The sequence below is a fragment of the Chanodichthys erythropterus genome, chromosome 6 (assembly GCF_024489055.1).
Source record: "Chanodichthys erythropterus isolate Z2021 chromosome 6, ASM2448905v1, whole genome shotgun sequence".
NCBI classification, from domain to species: Eukaryota; Metazoa; Chordata; class Actinopteri; order Cypriniformes; family Xenocyprididae; genus Chanodichthys; species Chanodichthys erythropterus.
In genome coordinates, this window is record NC_090226.1 from 29,219,313 (window position 1) to 29,233,270 (window position 13,958).

Here is a 13,958-nt window from a genome sequence, read left to right on the forward strand (position 1 = left end):
ATTACGAATAAGAAGGGGCTTTATGGATATCATGGCTAATATATTCAATTGAATAGAAAGGGTTATGTACACCCTGTTCTACTTCACAGCAGGTAAATCCATGTGAAAAGTGACAAACTGGGAAGGCTTGCAAACAATTGAGCTGATGAATGAGTCTTTGAGGTAGAGATTTGGCAGTAATGACTTTAAAGTGTGTTATGATAATGAGTTGTCCTGATATAAATAGAAAAAATATATATGTACAGTTGTACAATACAGAAAGAAACGATAACATTTCCTAGACTGTTTCCTGTACAGCAGCTATGGTCCTTGTGAATAATAAAGGGTTCAAGAGTGAGCATTAAAATAAAAAAAAAGAGAAGGTGGTAGCTTGACGGTTAAGGATCTCAGCTGTGAAAGCAAAGGCCGCAAGTTTGATCCCAAATAAAGGATCAAGGCATTTAACTTCAAGTTGCTGCAAATAATCTGTTTTGGATATAAATAAAGCTTTAAGCTTATATGGAAACCCTTTTTTCCAAACACCCAACTAACTTGAAATGCAAAATAAAATTATTCACCTTCACATGAGCTAAAACAGTAGTTGCTAGACAACTATGTGTCAGTCAAAAGAAAGTGTTACCCCTAGATGCCCTCCAAGTGAGTTTTTTGACCTTGCATACAGTGTAATGCTAGAAGAGCTTGACATAATTCATATATTGCAGCTACATGTTGGTGAGGACAGGAAAAAGACCTTCTTACAGTCAGGAACAGTTGATGACATGATTGAAAACAACTTTGAAGGGTGTGATCTAATATTTCTAAACAAAGGAAAGCAAATCCTTTTAGAAGAGAATATTTCATTTAGGGCTGCAACGATTAATGGTTTGCAAAATAAAAGTCTGTTTTTACGTAATATATATGTGTGTGTTCTGTGTATAATAATTATGTATATATAAATACACACACATTCATGTATATATATTTAAGAAACATTTTATATTTATATATAAAATATTTATGTTTATATGTAATATATATATATATATAATACATGCATATATTTCTAAACTTTATACCTGTATGTGTGTGTATTTATATATACATAATTATTATACACAGAACACACACCTATATATTACGTAAACACAGACTTTTATTTTGCAAACCATTAATCGCTGCAACCTAATTTCATTCCGCTCAAGACACTTTCAAAATATCCCATTGTAATTAGAATTTGCTCTGATTTGCACTTTTTTTTTTTTTTACATAATCAGAAACTGCCCTGCATGATGAAACAAAAGCTATATCGTTGGACCCCTCAATGACACTCAAAACTGCATTACATTAAGCTAAAAGACCTGATGAAGTGACAAACTAAATCTTCAGTTAGTGTAGTAATCAAACACAAGATGAATCGTTTGTTCAAATCTTAAAACAAACGTATTATTAAACTGTCATGCTTTGAGTCAAACTGTGATTATTTTCATCCAAACCACCGATCTGAGTGAAAGCTACACAAACAAGTAAAACAACCTCTGAGCTCTTTCTACTTTGGAGCAACTATGGGCCAAAAGAGTTTGTGTGCTGTGGCAGTTCCAGGTAACGCCGTTCGGTCCCTGAAAAACCTCAGACACTTTTGCGAGGCTCATGGCGAATGTAGCCTGCAGAATTTGCCAGGAGTCGTGAAAAGGCAAATATATACATATAAAAAACACAAATAATGAAAACATTATGAACGCAAGTATACACATCTACAAATGCATGCCTATGAGTTTCCTTAGCATGACTGATATTAAGATCATTGACACCATCTGACCTCTGAGATGGGAAACCAAACGGTTGAATACTTGTCAAAAAAAACAAAACCTTCACATCAATTTGTATTGTTTTGTGTTAGCGCTGAAGTTTAGACGCTCGTCTGTCAAGAGCACATTCAAACTGTGCACTGCAGATACATATACAGAGAAAATAAAATCTATAGTAATATATTATTAGTTCAGACCCTTAAGCTGTTTGCATCACACGTTATAACAATACTACTATTGTTATGGTTTTGCTTATAGATGAAAAGCTTTCATCAGTCAGAGACTATAAAACCCTAAAAAGCAGAATCCTACTGCCTTGTTAACGCCAGACAGTGTGCTCACAGAAAGAGAAATAAATTATTCACAGGTTTTGCATATACATTATATATCATTATCTTTATAATAAACTCTGTTGTTATTTTAGATTTCTTTCGGCTCCTGAACAAAGGAGAGTGTAAATAAAAGACCTGAGCTAGTGTACTTCAAGTTGAGAACGGTTCAGTTATTCCTGCACTATTTTTTGGCATATCTTCTGTAGTAACTGAGGTTTTGGTTTTGCTTTGAGGGAGAGAGTCTGAGGTGCTATGGCGATTGGTTGTTGGAGGAGGATGAGGTAGGTGTGTGGAGAACTGATTGAGGCCCGCTGTTGCCTGCGGAAGATTTGTTAGATGCCCCCGATGAGGTCTGTGCCGCGGCCTGGGCGAAGAGAACACCTATTAATGAGAAAACAGGAAGATTGGTCACAATCAAAACAAACTTGAACACAGACAAACACACACAAAAAAAATAATCTACATAGGGACAGAATCCTCACCGGTGTAGACGACACCATTAAGCTCCAAAGACATGCTGATGCTGTTTAGGCCATTGGTAGTCAGGTTCATGGCAGAGTCTGATCTGCTCTCTAATGGACAACAAACAGAGTTTACATTTGAATAAAAGCACATTAATTTTTTTTTCACTTTGGAAAAGTAAACGCACAACTCTCCTCAAAATGTAGCATGAGGTATTATTTATTTACGCAACACAAACAGTCTGGTACAAGTTAAGTGCCAACATTTATCACGTGGGGTGGGGGATTTAAACAAATCACTAACCCAAAGTATGTGCAATAGTAATCATCTGTGGCATTCAGACAGTATAATCTGAAAGCACATTGGCTTACAGCAGGGGGCGCTGCCTGTCAGCCATTTCCCAGTCAGCTATTTCTTAGTCAACAGTTAAAAGAAACTTAATGCAACGCAAACGGTTCACATGCCGCGGCAAGGGGAATTTCTTCAGCGTCTTATTCATGTTCCGATAAAATATGTGAGGCGAAACCTCTAGTATTTAACACCTCTAACCAAGAAAAGGAAGTCAGGCAATGTTGAGGCAGGGATTCCCCACAAAGCAGAGCTATTTGTCTTGTATTTTTGTCTTTGCGGTTAAAAATGGGTCAACACCTTCTGTCTTCTAATGAATCCTTCAAGCCACCATCCTTTAGTGTAAATACATAAGTGCAACTCTCAATTCTGATAAGATCTAATCAGATCACTTTGAACAATTTTCTTTCCTCATTCACAAGAATGGCATTTAGTAAGAACAGTACTAGAATTACTACTGTGGGACAAAGAGAGCTCAGACCAATGACTCACACTACAGAAGGTGGCTGACATCTCCACCTTGACAAAATGCACTTACCACATGCCAGTAATTTAGTTTGGCTGTGGTAGTATTTTCACACCCTTTCCTACAAAATAGTTAGTACCAGTGAATGATGATGTAAGAGTGTGTTTTCTAGTGCAGTACAGCAAAGCCCCTGAGTTCATTTCATAACCTCAGGAACCAGAAGTTGGATATTCCACACACAGGTTTCCCTGAAACATCAGACATTTTAAAAAAGGTGTTTTTTTCTCAGGTTGGTGTTTATAGGAAAAGATAAAACCACAGTAAGAATGCAAATTATGGCAACTCTATGTAGGCGAACTGTAACTGTAATGACTGTTTCACATACATTTCAACATACAATGTATATAAATATATAGGACTGTAGTCAGTGCTAGGTAGATTACTTACAAACTGACAAAATTGCAGTTACATTACACATTTTAGGTAATATAATAGGTCAAAAATAATCTAAAAAGTAGTCCTAACTTGTTTAATCACATTGAATTGAATAGAATAATATTGTACCATATAGATATACAAATAATACAAAGAGAAAGAAAATATATTCCATTCTTTGTTAACAACACAACATGATGTGCATTAAATGTGTCAGGGTTTTCCAAAACTGGGGTTCATGATGGAACCGCCTGGGGTTTGTGAGTTTAATGAAAGCTAATAATTAAAGAAATCATACAAAATTAAAAATTAAAATGGTTTTAAAATGATAAAAATTATAATAAAAAAATGGTTGAAAGACAAAAGCCTTACTGAGTTATATAACTTACTGAGTTATAATTCAAACAATAATTCATGCGTTTGTCAGGAGTTGATTCGATATGCAATGTTGAGAAATAATTTCTGTAAATCCAGTGGTAAAAACGCTTTGTGGAGAATCAATAAATTATGAATGAATGATTTACTACCATTGTGTGAATATGTGATCATGTAATCAATGAAGTAAATGTCCAATTACAAGTCCTTTATTTTTTTGGAATCCAGATTATATGTAATAAATTACTACCCAGCACTGATTGTACTATATTTATATATAGAATGTTACACGATTGATTAACACAAACAGATAAAGCACATCCAATATGGTAAAAGACAGCTCAACTATACTTACTTGAGGTGTATAGTTGAGAACAAACCTCATTGGTTCATGCACAAGCTCAACCGTGTTTGCACGCCCATATGAGCTCCTATTTACCATATTTGATGTGTTGATCAATGTTTACATGTGAATAATTCAGTCTGTTCATCATATAAAGCAATCGTGTCTCTTCAGAAGACTTGAATTAAACTTCTTAATTCATATGGATTACTTTTACAATTTCATTTTGAACATTTTGAAGCTTTTTGGTTGTATGTAACTTTTAGTGGAGGGCCGGAAATCTCTCAAGCTTAATTAAAAATAACTTAATTTGTGCTTGAAAGATGAACGAAAGTCCTATGGGTTTGGAATGACAGGAGTGTGAGTAAATGATGACAAAATTTAATTTTTGGGTGAACTAGGCCTTTAAGACAGATCAGCCAAGCCTCAAGATCCACTTTCCTGCAGAGTCTAGCTCAACCCCAATCAAACACCAATACAAGCTAATAATAATGGTCTTTGGGTTATTAGAAACAAAGCCACTTTACAGGGATAGTTCACTCAAAAATGAAAATCCTGTCATCATTTACTCACCCTCAGGTTGTTCCAAACCTGTAAAAAATGTCTTTGTTATGCTGAACACAAAGGAAGATATTTTGAAGAATGTGGGAAACTGAACATTTCTGGGGCACCATTGACTTCCATAGTATTTCTTTCCCTACTATGGAAGTCAATGGTGCCCCAAAGCAGCCTTGTTACAAACTTAATTGAAAATATCTTCCTTTGTGTTCAACAGTACAAAGAAATTTATACAGGTTTGGAACAACCTGAGGGTGTGACTGTAAGGCTCGCCCTATGACCGCAATAATATGTTTTTTGTTTTTGTTTTGTTTTTTAAAAAACTGGGTACAATGAGATGACATTATTCTACTCATCCTTCAACCTTCGAACATTAAAAAGACATTTAAAAGTGTAAAAGCATCAACAAGGTACTTTCAACAGACCATGAATTAAATGACTTATTCATTTCTATGGTATCTGCAAACATTGACTGACTGTCACAACTCTGAAAGCAATTCCATGATGTCAAGGCTGTAATGTGATTTGCTATCCAGGCACACTTCATCCAAGTTGGCTGTTAAGCTTTCTCCAATGGTAGAACCACGGACCCTGATATCTCTATCAAGACCATCTCTGCTAGAAAGCTACAGGCATGTGAGTTTGATTAGGGTTAGAGCTAAACTCTGCAAGAAAGTGGATCTCAAGAGCCAGAGTTGTCCAGCCCCGGTCTAGTTGGTTTTAAAATATGTGCGCGCATCCTTACTGATAGATTTGGTCTAGAAATACTGATCATGTACCAGACTGATATACTTGTTTAGAGCCCAGAATGTTAAAGTGTCAGTACCTTGATTGTTGATGCGAATGTTCATGGGGATCTGTGCCGTCATGGCCAGCAGGTTGTGCTGCAGGGCTCTCTGCAGTAGCCGCTGGTGTTCCTCCAGTGGTAGTGCAATCTTCTTCTCCGGGGGCTCGCCGGACTCCAGCTTGTCCCGCAGCTGCTCCAGTGCAGCTACCTGTGCGATGGTGGCCTGTGCAGCTGCAGCCTGGGCCGCAGCTACTGTCTGAGTGGCCAGAGACACTGGCAGACGGTTCTGAATCCCATCATCCTCTACAACAGAGAATGAGATAGAAAGAAAGACAAAACACATTTGAAATAAAGCAAACCATTTGGCAACATTAAAGGAACACTCCACGTTTTTTTAAAATAGGCTAATTTTCCTACTCCCCTAGAGTTAAACAGTTGATTTTTACCGTTTTCAAATCCATTCAGCCAATCTCCGGGTCTGGCGGTACCACTTTTAGCATAGCTTAGCATAGTTCATTGAATCGGATTAGACCATTAGCATCTCGCTCAAAAATGACCAAAGAGTTTCAATATTTTTCCTATTTAAAACTTGACTCTTCTGTAGTTACATAGTGTACTAAGACTGACGGAAAATGAAAAGTATGGCAGCCAAGTTCCTTGATTATTACGCCTGAATGAGAGTATAGTTCCTAGCCATATCGGCCTAGAAAATTGCAACTTTTCATTTTCCGTCGGTCTTAGTACACGATGTAACTACAGAAGAGTCAAGTTTTAAATAGGAAAAATATCAAAACTTTTTGGTCATTTGAGTGAGATGCTAATGGTCTAATCAGATTCAATGAACTATGCTAAGCTATGCTAAAAGTGGTACCGCCAGACCTGGAGATTGGTTGAATGGATTCGAAAACGGTAAAACTCAACAGTTTAACTCTAGGGGAGTAGGAAAATGAGCCTATTTTCCAAAAAAGTGGAGTGTTCCTTTAAAGAACACATGCACACCATGAGTCATGTGTTTTTAAGATGTCATTAAAGAGATGTCTGTGAGCAGGTTTTACCTTTTTTAATTTTCTGTAAGGATAAGACGGAGGCTCCGTTGCTGGGCAGGGCAATGCCCATTGGAGGCATGGAGAGTTTGGGAGAGGAGAGCATGGTGGGTGTTCCATTGGGTGAGTAGGTGAAGAGCGAGCTGCCAAAACCTTGCCTGCGTCCCTCTCGCCGGTTACTGTCGATGGCCGCTTGCAGCTCGTTTGGATTGCTGAGACCCCTCTTATCACATTCATAAGGATACAGATACTTCATATATCTGCAGAGGGGTGAGAAATTAAGAACACACAATAAGTTCACTGCTAATTAATGCTAATTGAGTCTGTAAGAACACTGCAGGTTGGTTTGTCTGAAAGAGTTGGGCTCCCTGGAGTAACCTGGTATTAACTAGTCCCAAGCCCAATGTATACATGACATAGGTTAGCTGTCACAATAAGCCAGAAAGGTTGAAATGGAGCAGCTAAATCTCAAACCTCCGGGAATCACCGCTTCAAAAAACGCTGAACAGAGTCAGCTGGCAAAAACAGAATGTGACAGAGTTCGTAATAAAACAAGAATCAACATTTTTATTATTACAAAACAGGTAAGGCATTTTAGATTAACTGCCATATGTAGTTCTCAAACAGAGTTCACTGTAAAGCATTACCTATTGTGAGGGGTTATTTTCATCTGCACAGTCAGACAGAGCTGAAGCACAACTAGTTCACTTTCAAATAAAATTTTCCTGATAATTTACTCACCCCCATGTCATGAAAACCCGAAAATGAAATGTCTCTTTTTAAAGATGACACTTGTTGACATTATTGCTGAAGTGAAAAAGTTTTAAAAAGCTAACAAAGTTACAGAATTTTACATTTATCGTTATGAAAAGTGCACAAAAAATACTCTAATTTTATATGAAATATATATTTTCAAAAACACGTTTTACTCTAAAACTGCAAGAAAATCAAAGCCATAAATCTAAACAAGTTGTGTTCCAAATTTGAGCTTGATATCTCAAAAAATGAGCTTTCAGTAAGATTTTGTTTGGCCGTAGTACCAAAATTTTTCACTAGATGAAAACACTCACTACTGTGCTTCTGAGATATAGCCAGTTTAGATGGAAAGGATCTCAGGCTGAATAGCTGAAGAAATGACTGTAGCTATATCCATTAATAAACACGGTACTTCCTTGAAAATAAATTCCAGCACAGCATTACAACAACCATAACGAAACGACTCTTCACAACAGATAATGCTTTGCAATGAACTCAGTTAGTGAGCTACATACGGCAATTTATCTGACTCTCCTCTGTTTGGCGTTTTTTTAAAAACCCTTGATTCCTCGGATGTTCGAGATTTAGCTGCTCCATGTCAACCTCTTGCTCATTGTGACAACTAACCAATGCCACTCCATGTATGCGTCAAAGTACCCGGATAATCTTTTCTTTATTTACGGATATGACGAGACATGCACAGGCACATGTGACACATGTACCCAATGTGAAAACCATCCCATCCCGACAGGTCTAAAATGTAAACACTTTTTGGAAGAAGGATTGATGATGTATTGACTCATTATTTAAATTTTGAACAAAAAAAAGTTACATAGTGCACCTTTAAATAAAGACTATATAAATGCCAGGCCTGTACATGTGTAAGTAAACATCATTTCTCCTGCAGTGGAGGTGTCAGCGAGGACGTACTGTGTTCGGAGAGTGAATGCAGCGCTTGTGATGGAGGTTGGCAAGTTCAGGCCCTTCGTGATCTCCCTCCACAACTTTTTATTTATGACCTCCACCAGCCCCCCCTTCTCTGTCACCAGTTGGTACAGCATGTAGAGATCTAGCACCTGCTTGGCCATGATGGGAATCCTGTTCACTGGCGTCCCTGCACAAAAACAAACAGCTGCGTTGAGCGTCATAGCAGTTTGAAAATATATATGATAAATGAAGAAACTCCCATATCAGTCTTTATTTGGGAACAGTTTTTATAGGCAGCGGGTTGTTGTACACATGCATTTGTGCTATAAATAAACATGGCTGATAAAATTTCTCTCCCAGGTCATTCATTTATTAATCAGGGGAGGGTTTAACAGGTGTTGGAGAAGATTTTCCACAGCCAGTGCAGCGGGTTTAAGTACATTTAGATGGGAACACATGCTTCAACAGTTCCAAGGCCAGATCATGACATGGACATGTGTTAGCACTCCCACGTTTATAATCACACATGTGAATTTGGGAGCCCAGGTTCAGCATGTTATAAACAGAGGAAACTGTAGTGCTTGATATAAATACACATAACCATCACCGTGGAGATGTGAAAGATGAGCTGGGTGTTGATGTGAGCGCACAAGGTGCAGAGTTTGGGCAGGGCTCTATAAGATTTCATATGGAAATGTTTTTTAGCAGGAAAACACATTTACACACACCTCTCTTCTGCATAAAGCTGAACAGATCATCCAGGAACTCCTTCCTCTTTGGGTCACTGTCCAGTTCATAGAGCTGCATAAGGAGAAACACAAACAGACAAAAATGGTTAAAAGCACAGTGCATGAAAATGTGTTCTCATCATTCTTGACCTCCTGATCAGGAATTGCATTTTAAGCAATAAAGCACAAGAAACCATGCTATATTTTGAAGTCATGGCTAAACAGTATGGTTAGCTAGCAATAGGCTTCATGCTGAATGTCACAGCTCTATATTTAATGAAGCACATTCAAAGACCTAAATTGGAAGCAATGCAACCCATTTTACAGAATATGGAAGTTTGTTGTGCATAACCCACATTACGTCCTTGCAACATATTCTTTAACGTCAAGTACACCGTTGCATCAACCAACCAACCAACCAACCAAACTATCTTTCTATAGGTGTGCTGTGCAGATTTTGTGCAATACAGCCGTTACCATGGCCATGTGTGGAACAGCATTCTACCATACTATGACCTGCTATTCTTTCCAAAATGAGCAGTTAAACGAAGCAAATTGTGTTTAACAGTATACACTACAATGCAAATGCTATACCTTACTTTTCCACTGCAGTGGATGAGCCACAAGTAATACCTGCCATGATTACCATTTTTCAGTTCAGTATTTGATCAATTACATTTTTTTATGCATTTATTTTTAATCTTGTTGTTTTTGTTTGTTGATGTTGTTAAATGCATGTCATTTGCGAAGCATTTTATGTATGAAAGGTGCTATACAAATAATTTTTCAATTATTTATAAAATGTTTTTCAAAATAATGTCCACAAAATGCAAAAGACAATAACCGGACACCACTGGCTGAATGAAATATGCATTGTGATGAAGTGATGTGACACACGTAGAGAGGTCAAGTTATAACAATATACAGTAGCATACTATACTGTTCACACAGCAATGCTGTTATTGTATAATGCATTCTGTTTCACATACAATAAAAAAGTAGTCACTATAAAGAACACGTGGTTCAGTACTTAACGTGTGTCAAGCTAGCACCTTACAAAACTGTCTGTATGCATTGTTCAAGTACACTGTATTGACCAATCATTATACGTTTTATGATGATTCATTAATGCACACATTAAAAACTGTACTGTAAAATGATATTTGGTTTTCAACTTAAGCAATATTTCTAAGAAACGTGTGAATGCCTGAAGAGTCTTAATGATAGCAGAAGCCACCTCACGTGCTCAAAAAGGTCATGCTATTTAATCATGCACAGCAGGAAAAAACAGTGAAGGTAGCTGAGCAACGGCCAGCATTAAATTGCTCATTCTTTCTCTCTCCTTCCCTTTTCGCTTTCTGCCCCTCTTCCTGAGCTCTCATTATAGCAGCACAGAGATCTCTGTATTCTGTCAGTGAGTGAGTGTAAAGGTAATGAGGGAGCCAGTGGGTTAATTACAGGATATATGCGTTTTTGAGGAGTGCCACACAATAAATCTCTCAAATGGCTTGTTCTCTATTTTCAGTAGGGTACTCAGAGCCCACCCTTAAATTTTTAACCATAATTTTACTATCTTTACTGTCCCTTTTATCTGCCAGTTTGTACAAAACCAGCCACCCAGCAGGGAGATGATTATAGACACTCCATGCCATTCTAGGTCTTTATAAGAAAACCTCATGCTTAAAGGGTTAATTCACCCAAAAATTAAAATTCTGTCATTAATTACTCGCCCTCATTTCGTTCTACACCCGTAAGACCTTTGTTCATCTTCAGAACACAAATTAAGATATTCTGATGAAATCCAATGGCTCAGTGAGGCCTCTATTGAAAGCAAAGCCACTGAACCTCAAGGTACTAAAAACATATTTAACAGTTCATGTGACTACAGTGGTTCAACCTTAATATAATAAAGCGACGAGAATACTTTTTGTGTGCCAAAAAAACAAAATAACGACTTTTCAACAATATCTAGTGATGGCCGATTTCAAAACACTGCTTCTGAGCTTTACGAATCAAATCAGTGGTTCGGAGCACCAAAGTCACGTGATTTCAGCAGTTTAGCCATTTGATAGGAGATCCGAATCAATAATTTGAAACAAAAGATTCATAAAGCTCAGAAACAGTGTTTTGAAATCAGCCATCATGAGATATTCTTGAAAAGTCATTATTTTGTTTTTTTGATGCACAAAAAGTATTTTCGTTGCTTTATAATATTAAGGTAGAACCACTGAACTCACATGAACTGTTTTAAATATGTTTTTAGTACCTTTATAAATCTTGAGAGTTTGAATGGCTTTGCTCTCAATAGAGGCCTCACTGAGCCACCGGATTTCATCAACAATATCTTAATTTGTGTTCAGAAGATGAACTAAGGTCTTAGAACAACATGAGGGTGAGTAATGACATTATTTTCATTTTTGGGTGAACTAACTCTTTAAGGAATCATAAGTCATGCTTAAGGAATCATAAGAAATTTAACAGTTGTTTCATAAGACTCAAAAGCCTTAGAGCTCATAAAGCTGCCCTTGATTCATTTCAAGTTAGACAAGACTTGATTATCACAAAATCTGATTCATAGAGTGAATGAGTCCAATGTCTTTCATATAAAAATAATTAAAAAAAAAATAGGCTCACAAGAGACAACCGAGATTGTGTAACAATGGACAAAATACTGTTAGAGTACTTAATGTGACATTCATGTCTTGTCATAAATAATAATTACAAGATGAATTCATTTCTATATTCTGGTTATGTCTGAGCACATTAAGTGTGAAAATTATGATTTTTCCTCTAGCAAAGTATTGAAAAACAAGGCTATTATGAAATGACATCAAATGTAAAATGCGTGATTAATTGTTGAAACCATTTTGTTTTTTATACAATGTGACGTCTAAGGGTACGTTTACGCGACAACGATATGGTTAAAATGGAGAAACCAAAAAAAACGCTGTATTCTGCCGGAAGGCCATTAGATGGCGATGAAACACTATAGACTGAACATGTAATGTGCATGACGTCATCATTTTCACAGATTTGCGTTTTTGTTGTTTACACTGAAACCTTTTTCAAAACTTGCACTTTGAAACTCGTTTTCAAAAGTTTGTGTTTTCAGGCCACCAAAACACTCGTGTAAATGAACGGCCAAAACGCATAAAAAGTTATCCGTTATTAGTTGAAAATGGTGTCGTGTAAAAGATTCCATCTTGTAACAGCAAGTTTGAAAGAAAAATTTGTATATACAAATGTGCAATACAAATGTTTAAAACCAAACATACTAAAAAAAAAATTGTTTTGTTTCATTGGAATTTTGATTCCCAACTCTAGTACTGTAAACAGGAACCAATCATTAAGAATTTGACTCTCGCTCTGAGATCTCCCCCTCAGGCTCCACTATCTAAATGGATAAATCTATAGATCATTTTGCCCCAAATTCTGCTGATACACTCTAGGTCCCCTCCCTCATACCATGGAAACACATCTGTTTATCTGTTTTAAGCGGGTGGAAGCAGAGCCATCTGACATTACCTCAAATACAGGGTGGAGACATGTAACATGAAAGAGTCGGTTGGATGTTAATTTTTCTTCAACTGATTTTAGGCTCTAAATGTTGCCTCAGACTTGGTGGTTAAATAGAAGTATTGACTGACGACAGAGTAATGCAAAGATAAACATCCAACATGAACAACCTAACCAACAGAATACAAATTTGCCTCCTCATTTGAATTCAGGAATGTTGATGAATTTCCCAAGAATTGGGCACATAAATAATAACACAAAAACACAGGTAACATACCTAACAATCACATTAAAAGTAACAAAATAAAGGTGTGAAATGGTTTTGTGGGTCAGTTTTACATCTCAAAAGGTTTCAGAAGTGAGTGAGAGAATGAATGCTGAATTGGATACCTTGGATTGACATTGAGAAGGTCTGACATTGTATTTCGACGACACGTGAGCTGTTGGCCTCGAAACAACGCAGCAACATTTCACACCTGCCAATCACCTCAAGAGGCAGGCAAAACGACAACGGGGAGGATGGGCCGGAAATGAGTGAGGCCCAAATGGGGGGAAGGTAACAATGAAAGCACATAAGAACAGTATCGATCTCACAGAGACGCCTGTTCTCAGATGCCTCAATCTTACTTCATTTGAGTGAAGGGGTTGCATTGAGGGCAAAGGAAACTGAGGTTTCTGTATTACTGAGAGAAACTAGAGGGTCACAACGTCCCTAGCTAAACCACGCCTCACCAGAAACACCTGCAGGGAATGAGAAATTGATTTCAGAAACCTGAAACTCTGAAATTCTGGCTAAATTATTCAAATATTTTATTAATTTAACCGATACTGAAATCTGTGAAGGCTGAAAGTCTTGAGTATGTTTTGAATACACTCAATAGATAGTATAAAAAACCCTGAGATTAAAAATAATGATCAATTGCTAGCAAAATGAAAGTGTTTAATACACCACAATAAAGCATTTGATTGAACTCAAGAGTAATGATTCAATCATTATCAAGCGGTTATAACGAACACATTAAAAATGTAACATGAAATAGAATCCTAATCAGATCTTTGGTTTTAACTAAAGCAATATTTCTGCCAAACATCTGAATG

At 37.0% G+C, this 13,958-nt stretch overlaps 1 protein-coding gene across 2 annotated transcripts in view; it reads right to left on the reverse strand.

Moving 5' to 3' along the window:
• Positions 1–1,129: 1,129 nt before the first annotated feature.
• Positions 1,130–13,958, reverse strand: part of arid3a (AT-rich interactive domain 3A) — a 38,673-nt gene continuing 25,844 nt past the window's right edge. For both annotated transcript variants that reach the window (XM_067388586.1, XM_067388587.1), the window contains exons 4-9: positions 9,345–9,417; positions 8,620–8,803; positions 6,946–7,193; positions 5,930–6,193; positions 2,599–2,688; positions 1,130–2,497 (exon numbers count right to left, since the gene is read on the reverse strand). In XM_067388586.1, coding sequence (XP_067244687.1) covers positions 2,367–2,497; positions 2,599–2,688; positions 5,930–6,193; positions 6,946–7,193; positions 8,620–8,803; positions 9,345–9,417 — 990 coding nt within the window. In that variant the 3' untranslated portion in view covers positions 1,130–2,366. The remainder of the gene's footprint in view (positions 2,498–2,598; positions 2,689–5,929; positions 6,194–6,945; positions 7,194–8,619; positions 8,804–9,344; positions 9,418–13,958) is intronic.